Source organism: Poecilia mexicana, unplaced genomic scaffold, assembly GCF_051168715.1.
Source record: "Poecilia mexicana isolate PSO_F unplaced genomic scaffold, ASM5116871v1 scaffold_11, whole genome shotgun sequence".
Lineage (NCBI taxonomy): Eukaryota > Metazoa > Chordata > Actinopteri > Cyprinodontiformes > Poeciliidae > Poecilia > Poecilia mexicana.
Window position 1 is genome coordinate 20,880,324 of NW_028263380.1, and position 18,472 is coordinate 20,898,795.

The window sequence follows — 18,472 nt, forward strand, 5'->3', positions numbered from 1 at the left end:
AAATAGAGTTCAGATCCCTTTTTATATTATTTACAGTACATGTACTTTTTTGGATTGCTTTATCACATGTATAAGAAAATGTGCTCATTTAAAAGAAATGTTTCTATTAAAATCTAAAAATAGGAATAAAAATATTGCTCTTTAAAATTTCAAACAGGTTTCCTGTAGTAAAATGTATTTTTTTTGTTGTTGACTGAAGGAATAAATGCCTTTGGATTGTAAAGCTTGTAAACCTCAGTTAGGAACTTTTAGTTTGAAAGCTTTATGTGAAGTCGCAGCTTGTTTCCGGCGGACCTTTTCTGGTGTAACACCAGACCATGACGACAGTACACAGAATCACACCGATCCGCGAAAACTGTGTTTACACCAGTTGTTATTGGTAAATATGATTAAAACAACCGCTATACTTTAAAAATAGATCGCTTGCATGTTGATTTATTTGATTGTGCTTTATGCTAGTGCTAATTGGGGGGATTGATATTCGAATGTAAATAAGTATAAAGGACATAAACAAGTGTTGGTTTTAAATAAATCAATTAATATCCGAGCTGTAGTTAACTTATTTTGTAATGTAATATTTCTTATCAGGTCTAAAAAACTGATGCTTTTTGTATTTTGGTGTATTTTCTCCAACTTTTACAGGTTTATTTAAAAACGTGCTGAACCGTTGTCCTGTAGGTGTCATTATTTCATTAGCCTGGATTTTCCTGTTGATTTTCGTATTTTCTGTTCTTGTTTTGCAGTGAAGAAAATGTGTGGAAGCTGTGCGAGTTTGTTCAGAAAGAGAGAACTGCTCCACTGGAACAGCTGTTTGTCGTTTTTATCTCTAATGACAAACGGATGGTGAGAAGCTCGGGATAAATATGAACCTCTACTAATACTGAATGTAGATTCCTTATAAGCCAGTTAGTGAGAGACTTGTTGAGATTAAAGCAATCTTTATCCAGTTATCAATAACTGTATTTACTTTCTTGTAATAATTATATAAAATGAATAAGATTGTGATTATTTGAAGACTTTCTGTTGATATTCTAACTTTTGTCACTCGGATATAGAGAGATATAAAGATCAGGGTTTTTTTTGTTGTTTTTTACATTTACTAACATTACTGGCAAGTACAAGCAAGTGTTTTTTTTTAATGCTAATAAATATCTGAAAAATGTGGGGCAGATTGTAGAACCACCATCTGCAGGAGGTGGTTCCTTTTTTTAAATACTGAAAAACATCACAATTGAAGCTGGGTGTAAATATTTTTCCAAGCCACCTTTTAGGTTAGATTTCATAACAAAACCCTAAAAAATTTAATTTAATACAGCTCATAAAGAAACGGATGTTGATCATAGTGCTGTACAATTCATTCAACTAAATAAAGCAATATATCAATAAGAACAAGAAAAATATATACAGCTCTGGAAAAAAATGAATAGTCCACATCATTGAACCCCATTGAAAACCACCTGGTTATTCCACCAAATACTGATTTCTGAACTCTTCCTGAGTTAAAACATTAGTTTGTAATTTCAAAATAAATATGAACTTGTTTTCTTTGCATTATTTGAGGTCTGCGTCTTTTTTATTTTGATCATTTCTCATTTTCTGCAGATAAATTCTAAATTACTTGGAAATTCTGAGACATGTCAATGTTGATTGCACTTAAACATATATACCTTAGTATATACTAATAAAAAGTAAAGTGAGAGAAACTGATCATTTTAAGTGGTCTTTTACTTTTCCAGAGCTGTATATTGTAAAGTAAAAACAAACTACAAATATTCTCCATACCTGTCATTATAAAAGACTCAAACTGAGTGAACGCCAAAGAATAAAAAATGGATCTTGAGCAATTTTTTAATATATTTTTTGACTGTCTCGGTCCTGAAACTTTTAGAGCAGCTGATTTTCCTCTGAAGCTGATGATGTTCTCTGTTTTCCCTCAGATTCCTTTGTGGAAGCAGAAATCCGGACATGGCGACGAGCCTGTGATCTGGGTCTGTTTCCTCCACATCTTAATCCCTGACTGATGATGCTGTTTTGTTTTGGCGTCATTAACTGCATCTCTGCGTGTTTCAGGACTACCATGTGATCCTGCTTCAGGTGCGCCCTCAGTCGGACTCTCTGGTTTACGATCTGGACTCTGTGTTGTCGTTTCCCTGCAGCCTGCGGCTCTACGGAGCCATGGCCTTCCGCTCGGACCGCCACATCCGACCAGAGTACCACAGGTAACCTGCTGTTATAAATTCCCTAGTATTACTGTCTGTTTTTGTTAAATACTGGTGTAAAAAATAAATAGTTTTACATCAGGCGCTTGTTGGGCAGCTAAGGGGTCCTTAGGAAATTATGTATGAAGCAGTTATTCTTCCATTACGTTCATATCGTTTGTGATTAAAGTGGGTCATAACGATCCGTTAACGATCGCTAAATATTGCTTTGGTATGCTAATGAGGCGCTGTATTTCAACGCTAATTGCAGTTAATGTTTCTTTGCTACTTGAATTGTTCTCATTTCTGCGCTAATATAAGCCAAGGGTTACCTTTGTCATGTCATGCTGGACGAAGTTTCTAAATCTAACTGGCAGCCAATCGGAAAGATTAGCACAGTAAATTACATTTCAATACATTATTTTAACATGTACAATGATTGAAAAATATATTTGATTTTATGAAAAATAAAAATAAAAAAAAAGCAAAAATATTTGAAATTTTAAATTTCTTCTATTTTTTGAGCCCCGCTAGTATACCTTGGTGGCCCTCACTTTGAAAAGCACTGGGCTGGCTTTCCAGCTTAGAGGCATTTACAGCTAACAAACAGTACAGGGAATTTATAACAGCAATTAGGAAGATGAAGGTCACACATCTCTGATGGTGCCACAGTAATGTCTGCTGGTGTCTGTGACAGGAAGCTGCGTGTGATTCCTGCTGACAGCTTCCTGTTGAACTTCGCGTCTGATCGATCTCACATGAGGAACCCTGATGGAACCTGGAAGATGCCTCCTCCTCTGTACGCCCCCATCCAGACGGCAGGTAGAAGGTCTTCCTTCTGGGTTTATTTATGTTTTGAATAGAGATGCAGCATGAAGCATAATGTCAAAGCTTTAGTTTGACATATTCAAGAAAGTTGAATAAATTTATCAATACTCCCACTCTTTACATATGTATTTAGATTTACTACATGTATAATCCGTACATATAAGAACTAAACCCGTATTTAATGGTTAAGCCATCAATTTAGTGTCTAATTAATTTTAATTACAGTGGCAAAAACAATCATTACTACTTTAAATATCACCAAAAGAAAAACTAGCATCAATAACAAAAACAATAACTGAACAATTTTATATACTATATCTAACAATAATTATATGTTTATAAAATAATTTTAACAGTTTTATGTTTGGACAAGTTTTATTGTCCAAACATAACTTACTGATGCACTAAAGTTTTTTTTCTATATTTTAAATAGGAAATTTGCTCCTTAGTCTTAAATAGTTTTTGAAGGTTTTTTCAGTAATTTTTTATTTTTGGCTTTGTACAAAATTGGAGTCGTCTATAGTTTCATTATGTCAATAAATTTAAATAATTCAGGTTTTACAAAAACCATGTTAATAAATATCCCACCTTATAGATTTTTTATTTCTCTTTTTTATGTAGTTAAGTTTTGTACTTATTGCTCCAGATCTCTACACAGTCACTTGCGTGTTTTCTGTGATGATGATGATGATGATGATGATGTCACTGGTTTGACGCCTCTCCTCCTCAGAGAGTCAGATGAACCTGGATGACTTCATCAGCATGAGCCCTGCTGACGGCTGGGGAACCGTCTACAGTCTGGATCACTTCCTGCTCACATACACTGGAAACCCGTCCACAGCATCGTCTTCATCCTGATCTTCCTCAACGCCACCAGAAGCAGCAGATGTGGTTTCATGACATTGTTGCTTCAGGTGGTTCAGAATCAACGGTTGTGTTGGACTTTTATCCTGGTTCTGATGTCGGATCCTTTAGTTTTTTCTAACGTTGTCAGATATTTGACCTGTGGATCATTGTCTGAGCAATAAAAACATTTTTTTATAATCCTTGAACATGTTGACATTAAAATCAGAGGCTGAGGAAAACAACTTTACACACTCTGTCCTCATCAGGCTAGTTGGAAAAAGCACAACGTCAGTAAAACGTTGATTAAGAAACAAAAAAGGGCTTCATTTAATAATTAGATTTAAAAAAGTGGTTGTTTATTTTTTAGGGTCAGGCTTTAGACTTCCATATACATCTAAAACTGTTTGAAACTATTAGTTTTTCTCCTGCCTCAATCAGTTATTAATGACTCAAACTGGTGCATCTCAACATAAAAGTATAATAGAGTTTATTTAGTTTACTCTATAAAAGTATTATTTCAACTTTTATTTGAAATAGTCAAAGGTCGGTGCACATTTGTGCACCGACCTTTGAAATAAAGGTCTTTGTGGCCTGCAAATGGTTTAAATTAGCCAGATTTGGTTCCTGGGACTAAAAGTTTGTGTTGCACACTTAGTCAATGTGGTTTCCTACAGTCAAACAGAAGAATTACATTTAAATAAGAAAAGGGAGAGGATGTAATTATTTCAAATGTCACATTTGTGCACCGACCTAAGATGTCGCTGACGCCCTCTACTGGATGTACTAAACATCTCCAACAAGATGAGAAAGTGTTTTGCTGTTTTGGGTCATTGTCCCATGAAAGACCTATGAACTGCAGCTGAGACCAAACTTTGTGTAACTGGTCGGCCCATTTCTCCCCAGAATGCCTGGACAGTTTGATGCAGATGAAAACACCCTGAGTCGGCTGCAGCAAAGCAGCCAGAACGAAACCTTCCTTCATGCTTTACAGTCGGGACAGTGGCCTTTTCCTGGTCTGCTTCATTCATTCTCTGAACAAAGAGCTGAAAAGCTTAAGTTTTGTGTCACATGTCCAAAAGACTTTCTCCAAAAAGCTTCACGGCATTGTGGTTCAGTCCAGCCTCACGTTTTATGATTTGATTTGCTCCCATTAAGTCCAATTAGGCTGAAACAACAATGGATGGTGCAAACTGACTTTAAGGTATCTTGATCTCAACTTTAATTTCTCTGGAGGTCGTTCTGTACTCTCAGCTTTACCTAAACAATAGTTGGGTAAATAAACATTTGCTTATTTAAATACCAGGATAAGTCCAGGTCTGAGTCATTTATTCTTCTGATTTAACCCAGGTAAGCCAAAACAGACATCATTTGTATTTCTGTGTTCAGAAAGGAAATAAGTTGAGCCTCGTATTCATGAATTCGGTCCCGGTCTAACTTGTTCTGCAGCAGAACCACCTGCTAAAACCAGATGGGTTGGACTGATTTTCCTGGAAATGTGGAGGGTACATTTAATCAGGAAGAAGCAAAGGGAGCTGATCGACTCTACACTCGGTACCACAAAAGCTTTGCTCAGTAAGTTTTTAAATGAGGGTTTGTACTGTGAACTACGGTTTATTTTTGGAAATTAATGCCAAGGTGGTTATGCTTGTTAACGTGGGTTGATCTGCAAATTGTTTATTGAATTGGAGGAAAGTTTAAATAACTTGGGTTAGAGTATAACTAGATAATGTGAGTGTATTTGTTGTTTAATCAAGAAATTAAAGCTATCTATATTCAATAAATGCACAATAATAAAAGCTCATGTTAAAATTAGCAGAGTTCAGCCTTGAAAAGCCTTGATAAGCCTTGATTTATTAATTTAACCTCGATTCATCTGATCTTTATCAATTCTCAGCAGGATGTTTTGAACTATTTCAGATCAAAATCTCTCTTTTTAGAGGAATAATGAGTGGAAACAGGAACTCTGAACCCAATGAAGGAACAGGAGGGGGAGGAAGTTGGAGCTCTGCTCTCTGTGTGGCAGCAGCAGCTGTTTCTGGTTTCCTCTGTAAGTTAAAATAAACTCATTACATGTTTTAATTACATACCAAGAGTTCATAATGATAACATCATTGACGGATCATGTCAGATTAAACTCTGTATCTTTGTTGTAATAAAACTGGTTGGTTTCTCTGAAAGTCATTTTCACCTTGATGCTGTGTAAAATAATTGATTAGCAATATGACCAATGGGATACAAGTGATAAGGATTCTATTAATTTCAATTAAATATACCTTTGTCCACAGTATATACACCTGAATAACCCTCAAGTATTCTGAATTCACCAGTTTTTAGTCTGTTAAGAACCAGCTTTACATCACCAAGTAGAGCTATCACTACTGCTAAGGTAGTTTTTAAGCCAGAATACTAAAGGATTCCCTAAATGTTTATAAAAATGGCTGTTTGTTTCCTCAGGGTGGCAGAATCGTGAAGCCAAGAGGAAGATTAAAGAGATGGAAGTGAAGCTCCAGAGAAACACCGGCTACATGCGATGCATTCATGTTATATCGTTTCTCGATGCACAATATCAAAATGAAAATCCATCAGAATACAAAGAAAAATTATTACTTGACAATTATGAAATCAGGAAAACGTTATTCCTGTTATCAAAGCTGGATAACTTGGAGGATCTGCTGGTGGAAAGGCAGCATCTCTACTGCAGCTACTTCACATCCAAGAACCGCCGGGAGATGCTGGAGAAGAAGATGAGGGAGAGCGGCTTAAATTATTTTGGGATACCAACAAATCAAGACCTAAATACGATCTTCAGTGGAGATCGTCACTGTGCTTCCTGTCTGTCGTACCTGTTGACTGGAGACAAACGAAAAAATGGAGACCTGATGTGGAAGATGCTGGAAGAGTGGAGGAAGAGATTAAACGAAAATGTCAAACAAGATTCGATTAAAAAAGTGAGTATGAAGGTTCATCTCATCTGTGTGGCTTATACTTTATGAAAATTACAAGGCATTAAATTTTTTTTTGTCTTTGTTTCCACAGATTTTAGAGGATGAAACTTTTCAGCGCTGATTAAGTTTGGTCATGAAGAAGTTCGTCTTGCCAAAGCAGACGTCTACGTACTGTCAGGTTGTCAGGATCTCAAGAACCAAAGTTTTTATTATCCGAGTTAATGTTCAATTCTTCTTGCCTATAGAGGAACATTTTATAGACACTTATTGACGGCTCAAAACCTCTAGTTCTGCTGTGTTATTTACCATTTATTCCCTTCCTCTGTTTTTGCTCTTTGGTCAAACTTGGATATCTCAAATAATCAAACACAGTAAATACAAAAAGCACTGATGCTTTCATTAATTACGAAGATAGAGGCAACCAAAGCAACATGGTATATGAAGTTAAACATTTTAATTCTTAGTAGTTTTTGATAGACTGGGCTTTTATGATTGACATTTATGACTGTGTGGTTTCTGTTTTCTACGTTGCATATTTCTGTGCATTTTGTTTGGTTGTGGATTTTTAGTGAAAAATATCTGTGAAAGCCTGCTATATAAATAAACTTAAATATAAATTTAAATCTCTGAGTCCATTGTCCTCCTGATTTAACTTGGTAAACAAACACAGACTGCATTTGGTGCTTGCTGTATTTCAGAGAAAATAATAATAATTTAACCGTCTCCCAGATTAAATATAATCCCGCTCTAACCTGCCCTGCAGCAGAGGGGAGTGGCAGGTCGACAGTTAAAATCTGGGCGTTTGTTTTCCTTCTAGACCTTCATTTTAAGGAAGAACCACAGGCTGCTGATCAGCTCCACTTTCAATTCAACAAAAGCTTCAAACGGTAAGGGTTTTAACTTAAAATGTGACGTTTTGTTGTTTATCAGCCAATTGAAGCAGGAAATAAATGCACAAAGAAAACAATGAACACAGTGTTAAAACGTGAACAGACTCCCTGGGTGTCAAGCCTGTTACAAACTGATTCACCTGATCTTCATTAGTTCTCAGTAGGATGTTATTTAAACGCTTTATGAACTATTTTAAGTCAAAATGTCTCTTAGTAGAGAGAAATGAGTGCAAACCGCAACACTGAACCCGAAGAAGGAGGAAGAGGAACTTGGCTTCCTGCTCTTTGTGTGGCTGCTGCAGGAGGAGCTGTTGGTCTTTATCTTTGTAAGTTACAGAAAACTGATTAGATTTTTTATTTTCATATCATGAAGAGGCCCATCATACTAAAACCACAGTGAGATTATTTTCAGATTAAACTCTGTATTTTCTGCTGTGAGGGAGCCAACAATATAGAGGAGAAATTTATGAAAAGTTGAAGAAAAAAATCTGAAGTTTAGAGATCAATCTTAGAAATTTTTCTAGGAAAATCTCAGAAATTTCTTAGTTTCAAAAGTCAAATATTTTCAGCTTTTGAAGCTCTGAAATTTCCAAGTTTTATCAATAATTTTTCTTAACTTTTTTTGGTGGAAATTTATACTTTTTTTTTTTGCAACAGCTCTTGAACATACAACATAGTACAAATTAAAATATTGATTTAGATTTGTATTTATGCTGCATGAAGGTTTTATTTTAAATGCATTTTTGACATAAGCAGATATGTATGGCGGCACATTAGCTTAGTATAGTTTAGGTTAGTATTGGCCTATTTGTATTTTTGCTAACAAGCAACTGAACAGGTTTTCACTTTTATTCATTTCATCTGTCTGCATAGACATGAAAGACCTTCAAGTGTTAACAACCACTTTTAGATCAATAAGTTACAATTGTTTAAGTTACTTAGATAATTAAAACATACCCTACATTTGTTGAAATGTCTGTTTGCTTCTCCAGGGTGGCAAAAAAAAAAGATTGAAGAGATGGAAGTAAAGCTCATGAGAAACAGTCTCTCCATCCACCGTAGTCAGGTTATTCCGTTTATTGAATTTTTTTCTACGTTTTCAAGTCCTCCAGAAGAGAAAAGAAATGCTGTACGCAACGGTTATGCAAGCAGAGGAACACAGTTCCTTTTGTCAGAGCTGGACGACTTAGAGGATCTGCTGGTGGAAAGGCAGCGTTTCTACTGCAGCTACTTCACCAGGAAGTCTCGACTGGAGCTGATGGAGAGGAAAATAAAGGACAACGCCAATATTTTGATTTGGTACAATTTAATAAAAAAAGAGGAGTTGGATAAAATCTTCCGTGAAGATCGTCACTGTGCTTCCTGTGTCTCGTACCTGTGGACTGGAGACAAAAGAAAAAATGGAAAACTAATGTGGGAGATGCTGGAAGGCTGGAGGAAAGCGGCGACGGAAAATATCAAAGACAAGGACTTTAAAAAAGTGAGCATGAGTCAGAGTAGCTTAAACTTTACATGGGAATATCCTGCACTAAACGTTGTTAATTTCTTTGTTTTTTTTCACAGGTTTTTGAGGACAAAGAAAATTTCCGGTCTACTTTTCAGCGCTAATTAAATTTGGTCATGAGCAAACTTTACTCAGCAGGGGTTTCAGGAAATCTAAAACCAAATGTTGATAAATGTTTTTATTATTTAATGGGAGTTAATGTTCAATTCTGCTTGGTGTCATAAGAGCCTTTATAGGGACATAATCATACAAACATTTCCAATCAAGAAAATTATAGACATCCTCTTCATGAGACTGTCTTGGGAAAACAGAGTGTCTTCAGTCAGAGGCTTCTTCAAATTCACTGCAACACAGACTGCTGCAGGAGATCTTTCAGCTAACAGCCATCATCATCTACAATAACTCTTTGAAGAATTTAATCTAATGAGATACATTCATTTCATTTAATTTCCCTTTGAGATCAATGAAGTATTCTTGAATTTGAATTTTGAGTTTCTGTTTCGTTTCATTATCAGGAGCTGCGTTTCCATCACAAATGTGCACAAATCTTTGTTTATGTTCTGCGAATTTTGAGAAAACACAATTTTGCAATTGCCATTTCCATTAAGTAAGAAATTCTATTGAAATCTCATCATGGCAGTGACGGATGTGAAGCAGTTATGTAAAATATATTTTTTGTTGTTTTTGCCAGTAGAAACATCAGGCTATTCATCATAACTCGTATGATGAGAAAAGAGTTTCCATTGCAGATGAACCACCTCATTCTAATGCAAAAAAATATTTTTTAGCAAAAACTGTTTTTTTTTCCAAATTTGCATGTTTCCATTTAGCAAATTTATTTTCTTAATTTCAGTTTTCACAGTTATGATTAATGTAAACACAGCCAGTGACCCAAAAATGAAGATCTTTGTCCCTTTTTGAATTTGAGAACTGTAATGTAGATTTTAATGTTTCTTTTTGGGTAATGAACGCAGCAGCTTCAAGCATCTGGAAATTGTTCCCAAGGACAAACTGGACTTATGCAGATCCTCATTTCTCTTCCTGATATGTTGACTGGTTTGTTTAGACTTTTCAACAATTTTTGAAATTGCACAAATACAGTTTTCTAATGGAAACACGGCAACTTAGAAAAAAGTAAAAAAACAAACTCACGTTTTTCGATTAAAACAAAGAAAGTTTTTGTGCTGGGTCGAGGGGTTTTTTCAGCCATACCGAACTAGATATGTTTCTCAAAATTGCAATGGAAACACTTTTTTCATATCGCAGCTTCACGTCAACAGCCGGATGTTACAAAGAAGACGACAGGAAGTGGTAGGAGAAAGATGGTTTGTTTCTGTTATTTTTTACAATGTGCGATTTTAATTTCATTTCTTATAAAATGGAAACACCGCGATTACAAAATTGTGCTTTTGTGCCATTAGCAGAAAATCAACAAAAGTTTGACCACAATTGCTATGGAAATACAGCTAATGCTAGGTTTTATGCTAGTAGTTTTTTAATTACTGAAGTGGCTGTTTGCATTAGTGTTTTTGAGCATGAGTGATTGACAGCGTTAAGACCCGCCTCCTGGCTCTGATTGGTTATTTCTGCAGATTATAGGGGGAACAAAGCGATAAAACAGATTATAATACATTGACATGACATAATGATAAATTTAACAATAACAGCTGTTAACAGCCTAACTAAAAAACAAAGACAATGGTTATGATTAAGATAGTTAAACAGGGTATGGTTTAAAATATGTGTTAATAGCATACATGTAGGAATATAAATTTACATACTTGCCCTTTTGGAGACATTTTTCTAGTAGACAGTAAAAGCTACTGATCAGGTTTTGACTCTGCTCTGTCCAATGGGTGCGATGAGGTTCACCCTCTTGGTTTTGTTTACTTGCAAAAAGTACAAAGTGAAAGTGAAAGCAAACCTCAATAAGCTAAATAAATAACATCCGCATTGGAACCGGACCAAGCAAGCAGTCCAAAGTGCTTTCCTGATGTGATACACCCTTAAACATCAGATTGGATGGATAGGTAAGCAGTTAATCAGGAGAAGCTCATAATTACTGTAATTTGTCATTAATCATATGGCTTGGCTGACATCTGCAGGTAAACGCTGCTCCATGTTACGAGGTGTTTATGGTTTTATGTCTTTCTGCATGCTGGAAACCTGGTTGTACTTTGGTAATAATAATAAAAAAAAAACTTTAACCTTGTCTGTAAATTCCAGTAACGGGAAGAAACTGGTTTAAAGTCCTGCTCAGTGATACAGCTGATCAATAAACAGATGATTGATGAAACCTGTTCCTCCACATATTCATCCTCCAGCATGATAGGCTCATTACTTTAAGGTGAAAGGAGTGGCTACACTGACCCAAGTCTACAGGAAGGTGTGTGTTTCGTCATTATTAAGCTGATCACAGTCAGACTGGACATCACCAACCGGATCACGTAAGTCGCCTAAAATGTAGATTTTCTTTTGAAAAGCACAAACTATGGCCGGTTAAACAAAGCTAATTTATTTCAGGTTCTATGTGAAATTTTGTCAAGACTATCAAATTACATTCATGTTTCTCGTTTTATTTCAAGTTTTTGAAAAATATGACTGAATATGATAACAAACTGAAGGAGTTTTTAGTCATTTCTAAGGTTGAATGAATCTTAATGTCTTTGGATTTCCACCCATCTATCCCTTATGTAAGTGAAAGTACACAAAAACAGAGCTTAGGTTATTTGACTTTATCCAATTCTTTTCTTTTCTCCACTAACAATTCATCTCTTAACAACTCGATGATTTTAATCTGTAAGGTAAATCTGGCGGTCCAGAGAACAGGTAACTCGTGTTTACATCAGACAGGACATGGTCTGATTGGTCAGGCTCCAGTGAAATGCTTCCTGTTAATGTCATTTCTCACCCAACCCATTTTCAGTCGGACTTCTTTTTCATATCATAACTCAGCTGTATTTCAGAGCAGCCATGAGTGGCATCGGCAGCACCGAACAGGATGGAGAGGGAACCGGAGGAAGAAGTTGGATCAGTACTTTCTGTTTTGCAACAGCAGGTGTCGCTGTGGCTGCTCTTTGTAAGTTACAGTCAAATCACAGCATTTAAGTTTAAAATTTACGATTCTCACTCACAAGAAAACGATGCCAGCACTATTTATATGATCGGAGGAAACTAAGTCAAACCCACCGAGAGTTTTGATTTGTCGTTCGTTAGCGATTCATTCGATTCTTTTGAACGGCTCGGCCGTGAACGAGTCTGTAGGTGTGAACTGTTCTTCGCTTTTAATGACTATGCTAACAATACTCTGCTCACACATCAACAACTATTGTTGTTTTTATTCAACTAAAAATGATTAAATTAAATACAGTAGATAGATATTGATAGAAATGGTTGGATAATTTTACATTAATGTTGCAGAAGGTGATTTTTGTTTCTGTAAAAGCAACTCGTCTGTTTTTCTTTTGCTTCTAAATAATAAATAGCTGTAAATGTTATTAATGCACACAACACTTGGTAGTAAAGAAAAGTTTCTTTTTTTATTTCCATGTTTGTCATCATTGGAAAGCCACACTTTCACAGTATGTAAATCATTCAAAACACCCTGACTGTTCATGGCTTTTCACATTTAACAAACGGCATGGATGAACAAAGAAAACAATAAGGGTGAATAATATTTTCATTTCAGGTTGTTTACATTAAGATGTGTTATTGTTGGGCAATTTCAGCTGGTCTTTGACATTTGTTAAATAGGTTAAGTAATCCTCAGGCTGAAAAGTTTTGAGAAACAGACCAATTTTGTGGTATATTTTTTAAATGGTTAATAGTTTGTGAACTATTTCTTTTCTATTTTTTTTCTAAAAATGGTCTGGATATGTTTAAGCCGCTTTGTAACATTTGCCAAGGCGTCTTGCCGTTTTATATTTTTAAAGCTTTTTTCCCACTTTTCCCATGACTTAGACTGGAAAAATCTTGAAGCAAAGAGAGAGAAGAAAGAAATGGAGCTGAAGATCAAAAGAAACCTTGTCTATATTCAACGGAGTCAGTGGATCTCACTGAAAAGTGCTTTCGGTCTTTTTGAAATGCCACTAATGGAGAAAACAAAATCACTAAAAATGGAGCTCAGAGAAAGAACCGAACTGCTCAATTTATCGCAGCTGGAGGAGTTGGAGGACATGTTGGTGGAAAGACAACATCTTTTCTGCAGCTACTTTACGCCAAGATCATGTCGGGAGCAGCTGGAGAACGAGATCATTAAGAAAGCTGGTAAAATACCAGCTTTCCACAAGAAGAATGTAAAGGCAAATCTGGAGAAGATCTTCAGAGAAGATCGCCATTGTGCTTCCTGTCTGTCATACCTCATGACCGGGGATAAAAGAAAGAATGGAAGAATGATGTGGAAGCAGCTGGCATACTGGAGGAGAGCAGTGAGGAAAGAAAAATACTTGAGTGAAAATTCCACTTATTGTTAGCCTACCCAAACTACGGCCTGTGTGGCCATAGAAAGACGACTAACAGGGTCATCTATTTGTTAGCTGCTTCCTGTTTATCTTTTTCTGTTGAATCGTGAAGGTCAGTTCTCCTGTGTACAGTTGAGACCAGAACTTTACATACACTCGCATGTTGACCTTCAGTAACATAATCCATGCGGAGCGAAGAAACCCATGCAAAATCTAAAGTTAACTAAAAAGTAATGCTAGCTCCAAGGCTAGCACTAGCATGTTGACCTACAGTATCATACTCTACGCAGAATGAAACAATCCATGTAAAAGGTACAATTAGCTAAAAACCCAAAGCTAGCTAAAATGTTGACTATAGTATCTAAGGTAGCACTAGCATGGTCACTACAAAAACATACTACGTGCAGTACAGAAAAACCAATGTAAAAGCTCAAATTAGCTAAAATTATATTAGCTTAAAGGGTATCATAATTAAGTTGTTTTTTGCTAGCATGATAGCTGACAATGCTAATTTTAATTCACCATCTAACCTTAGCACGTTAGCAACCAATAATCTGCTGGATGTGAAATGCTTAAACAGCCTGCATGCCAGGTTATTATTAGTCCCAGGTGTTAAACTGCACAAAAGGTGTTTACTTGTCCAACCTCAAAATGGTCACTGCCTTGTCTCCCCCCGACATCTCTGAAACTGGATGTTTCATTGTAATTACCTAGACAGGAACTGAAACATCAACTGTAAAACACGAACATTTTAAATTGTAATTCTCTATTCTGCCACAGGAGGGAGCTGTTCCTGTGGTATTCATTTCAAAAACATCTTGTTTCAACTGTATTTTCCATTGCTAATCTGCCATACTTTTATCTATCTTAATCTAACTGTGCTAATCTAATAATGTTAATCTATCGTCTTTGTTATTTTATGTGTGAGAGCTGCTATACAAATTAAATTTTACTTACTTTTCAGACAATAAAGTATTTCTTGTTTTCAACAGGCAAGAGTTCAGCATTACAGCTAAATCTGCTTTGTTTTTGCTTGTCTTACTTTATTTTTCTTACCTTACTGTACAATTGTTTTGAACAATTCAGTGGCTGTGATTGGGAACCAATTATGTTTAGTGTTTTTGTTTTTGATACCATCCAAATCATACTCTGTATCTGTTCCATTTGTATGACATGTATGACTTGCAACATTTGATCATTTCTCGGCATTGAAGCCTGTTTTTATATATAGCCAAATCTCCTTTCTCAAGAGGGGCTAATTAAATTATAACTTGTTAAGTTGCTTTATTTTTAATCCACTTTTAGTTTTGTCATGTTCTGGACAGCTGAGATCAAATATCAAATATCTGGGAAGTATCATAACTTAAACATAACGCTTAAAGCACCAGGGTTTATACAGAAAAATATTCAGATTTATTTTAGTGGTTTTAAAGGCTCTATATTGAAGACGGTGAGAATTAGGCATAACTTTCTGTTTCTCTATATGTTCTGGGCTCTCACACAGAGCTGTCAGCCCCTCCCTCCTGTTTAAAACTCTGCTTCTAACATAAGAGTTAAAGGGCTAAATATGTTTGAGATATTTGCTACCTTTGGCAAAAAAAGCTTAAGTCTATGAAAGCAATGTAGCAGTTTTGTTAGTTATGATGTCCAAGGCATAACAAGGCTGTTTATCATGATTCAGGCCTTCCGCTCCCATCCGAATACCACAGGTAACCTACTGTTACAAATTCCCTAGTATTGCTGCCTATTTGGCCGTCTTTGTTCAATGCTGGTGTACAAAAACAAAACAAAACAAACAAAAAAACTACCATTTTACATCAGGCGCCTTGTTGGACAGCTAAGGGGTCGCTAAGAAATTATATATTGATCCGTTGGCGGCAGTTATTTTTTGTTAGGTTCATACTGTTTGTGATGAAAGAGGAGCATAACGATCGCTAAATATTGCTTTGGTATGCTAACGAGGTGCTGTATTTCAATGCTAGTTTTAGCTAATGTTACTTAGCAACCTGTTTATTTAATCTCTCTAATTTCTGCTCTAATATTAGCAGGGGTTACCTTTGCAGTAATAGCATTAATTTCTAGCTATGGACACCTTTTGCCACCCCACAGACACTGCTAATGTGTAAAGAAACTTTAACATTTAGAATGTTGTTCCTCACTTTCATTCAGTATTAAATTGTTACATTTGTTTAGCATAAATGCTGCTTGAAACCTTCTGATTTTAGTCGGCAGGTGCGGTTTGATCTGTTAATTGTCAAAAACATTTCCATTTTGCTCTTGCTATGCTAGAGCGACAAACAAGAAGCTTTATAAATCGCCAATAAGAGAGATTAACATGGGAAATTACATTTTAATACATTATCTTATGTAATAAATTAAAAATAGGTTAGATTTTATGCAAATAATATAATTAAAATGCAATGATTATTGATTTTTATTATTATTTCTCTTCCCTCCACCTTTCTGACCCCCCACCCCCGGTGGCTTGAAGAGGCGTTCACAGCTAACAAACAGTAATTACTACACAGGTCACACATTTGATGATGCCACAGTAATGTCTGCTGGTGTCTGTGACAGGAAGCTGCATGTGATACCTGCTGACAGCTTCCTGTTGAACTTTGCGTCTCACATGAGGAACCCTGATGGAACCTGGAAGACGCCTCCTCCTCCGTACGCGCCCATCCAGACGGCAGGTAGAAGGTCTTCCTTCAGGGTTCATTTATGTTTTTAATATGTACATAGAGACACTCCACTTACTGGAGTGATGCTAGTTGCCACTAGGTGGCCAGAGTGTGTCAGAGCTGCCACGGCTGCTGCTGCTGGTGTTTTGGGGGAAACGCTGGAAAACGTTTTAGTTCTGTTGCCTCTTTTTAAATAATTATTTTTGAGATGATGATGTCACCAGCTGTTGCCGCTGCATCAGTTCTTTTTGTTGTTCATTTGTTTGAAATAACATTATTCATATTCTGCATTCAATCTGACATATAAGCTGTGGCTTACTCACAGCTGACAGCAACCACTTCCACGATTTGAGCTTCCTGTCTCTCCAGCGTGGGTTGCTAGGTGACGGGACTGGACTTGGCAGGGGTTGCTAGGTAACGGTACAGTTTCAGTGATTAAGACTCAACAATCAGGAACTGCATTTCAAAGGTTTTTCAAATGGCTCATTTTCCAGATGACAAAAAATGGCGGAGTGTTTTTATTTTTTAAGTTCTTGGGCTGTTCTTAGAAGACCCAAATGAAAGTACAAAAATGTGCATAATGTGAATTTTGCATTAAATGTAACCTTTAAATTTCAGTAGAAATAAAAAAAATGTTGACTGAATTAGCTGAATAAACACCCATTGTTTAGTTTTCTGTGCACAGATCATCTAAAGATTCCTGAAATAGGTCAAATCTAAACTTGATAAATGGCCCGTGTTTGTTTAGCACTTTGTCTAATCCAGATAACTCTAAAGCACTTTACACTACATTAAGTCATTCATTCACCCACCCATTCTTTCACACAATCACACACTGATGGTGGTCTGTCTGCTGGCTGACAGAATTAGGTTCTTAATCTCACTGAGATTTTCTGGGTTAAATAAACAGAATTTAAAAAGAAGAACACGGAGAAGAGGCAACGTCTCATGAAAACAAAGACAACAAAGTTTAAAAGTAGAAGAAAAAATGCATTTCTTTAGAGTAACAAAAAAAAATCAGAAGCAGCCACCATCATATTCCAAAGCAGAGATAATGAAGCAAAGATAAAAAAAAGTAAGAAACAAATTAGAATAATTTAACCTTAATTTTAAGATTTTAGCTGTTTAAGGGTTTCATTGTTCTTAAATGCGAACAGAAACAGATTCCTTATATTTGGGTTACATTTTATTTGCACAGAGCCAAGTCACACCAAGCCTAAAACAGATGATGAATTATTTTAATGATCTTCAAGAAGCTGAAAAAAAGGTGCAATCAAATAAATATAATTTATTTATTGTTTGATCACATATCAGACTATATTTTTCTTCTCCAATAATTGCCATAAAAGTGTATTTTTATTATTTAATCTAGACATCACAGCTCTTCATGCTGACATTTCCAATGCCTTGGTTTTTAAAGGATTTGTTTAGTGCATCCCTCCAAGTCTCAGCTGTCTTTTTGATTTCTCAATAGATACTTGAAATCACCGTAATAATCTTCCTTAAAGGTCTTACCTACACCTTTCTCCGCTTTCTGTTTATGAAAGAAACAGGAAGCGTTTTGTTCTGTTTTATATCAGTGTGTCCTGCATTTGTTCCATCTGAAATAAATACACACATCTGTCATTCCAAAGTCTGTCATTGTGTTCATATATTTATTAATGAATGGAAGAAATGGGTTGAAGTTTTTCTTCCTGATGAGGTTAATCCAGAACTGGTCATTTGTTTTGTAACCGAGGAGTGGCTTATGATACTTTAGAGTGTGTTTAGTTTTTAAATGACCTCACTGCAAGAAACAGACGGTGATCAGCTTTAGACATTGTAGAGCAACATCCAGGTAAAGTAAGCAATTTTCATTACAACATATTTTGTTAGAAGGTGAACTATGATCCACCTATTAATAGCTTTTAGCTATCAAATAACTTTTGTATCGTAATCTGAAAACATTTTTAAGAGACATCACAGCTCTTGGGTCTAAAATGTTTTTACTCTAAACTTGGATTATTTTTGGAAACCTTATATCTGATGTGGGAACATAAAAATATCTAAGTACTAAAATTAAACTGGACATTAAGTGAAGTGAATCTTGTTTTGCATTATTTTGAAATATTCATATTAAA

At 35.8% G+C, this 18,472-nt stretch overlaps 2 protein-coding genes across 4 annotated transcripts; both read left to right on the forward strand.

Moving 5' to 3' along the window:
* The first annotated feature begins 271 nt into the window (after window positions 1-271).
* Window positions 272-4,065, forward strand: ntaq1 (N-terminal glutamine amidase 1). Its single transcript, XM_014984254.2, has 6 exons — window positions 272-379; window positions 744-843; window positions 1,938-1,988; window positions 2,071-2,219; window positions 2,896-3,020; window positions 3,757-4,065. The coding sequence occupies exons 1-6, from the start codon at window positions 318-320 to the stop codon at window positions 3,882-3,884; spliced, it is 615 nt and encodes a 204-aa protein (XP_014839740.2). The 5' UTR covers window positions 272-317; the 3' UTR covers window positions 3,885-4,065.
* Window positions 4,066-4,168: 103 nt separating this feature from the next.
* Window positions 4,169-11,507, forward strand: LOC106916152 (coiled-coil domain-containing protein 127-like). Of its 3 annotated transcripts, XM_088009892.1 has the most exons (5): window positions 5,790-5,919; window positions 7,635-7,704; window positions 7,922-8,033; window positions 8,700-9,187; window positions 9,271-11,507. In XM_088009892.1, the coding sequence occupies exons 3-5, from the start codon at window positions 7,931-7,933 to the stop codon at window positions 9,313-9,315; spliced, it is 636 nt and encodes a 211-aa protein (XP_087866018.1). In that variant the 5' UTR covers window positions 5,790-5,919; window positions 7,635-7,704; window positions 7,922-7,930; the 3' UTR covers window positions 9,316-11,507. The 3 variants fall into 3 exon arrangements, with proteins under 3 accessions (XP_014839736.2, XP_014839737.2, XP_087866018.1); XM_014984250.2 differs by lacking the exons at window positions 7,635-7,704; window positions 7,922-8,033; window positions 8,700-9,187; window positions 9,271-11,507 and adding exons at window positions 4,169-5,444; window positions 6,327-6,820; window positions 6,909-7,440 and having other exon boundaries at window positions 5,810-5,919; XM_014984251.2 differs by lacking the exons at window positions 7,635-7,704; window positions 7,922-8,033; window positions 8,700-9,187; window positions 9,271-11,507 and adding exons at window positions 5,333-5,444; window positions 6,327-6,820; window positions 6,909-7,440.
* Window positions 11,508-18,472: the final 6,965 nt, after the last annotated feature.

Excerpts from the sequence above, each read along its gene's own strand:
- LOC106916152 (XM_014984250.2), top strand. The coding sequence starts at position 5,341 with ATGGGTTGGACTGATTTTCCTGGAAATGTGGAGGGTACATTTAATCAG. Across the intron at positions 5,920-6,326 it reads AGCTGTTTCTGGTTTCCTCT|GGTGGCAGAATCGTGAAGCC; the intron begins GTAAGTTAAAAT and ends TTGTTTCCTCAG. Across the intron at positions 6,821-6,908 it reads AACAAGATTCGATTAAAAAA|ATTTTAGAGGATGAAACTTT; the intron begins GTGAGTATGAAG and ends TTGTTTCCACAG.
- ntaq1 (XM_014984254.2), top strand. The coding sequence starts at position 318 with ATGACGACAGTACACAGAATCACACCGATCCGCGAAAACTGTGTTTAC. Across the intron at positions 844-1,937 it reads TCTCTAATGACAAACGGATG|ATTCCTTTGTGGAAGCAGAA; the intron begins GTGAGAAGCTCG and ends GTTTTCCCTCAG. Across the intron at positions 3,021-3,756 it reads CGCCCCCATCCAGACGGCAG|AGAGTCAGATGAACCTGGAT; the intron begins GTAGAAGGTCTT and ends TCTCCTCCTCAG.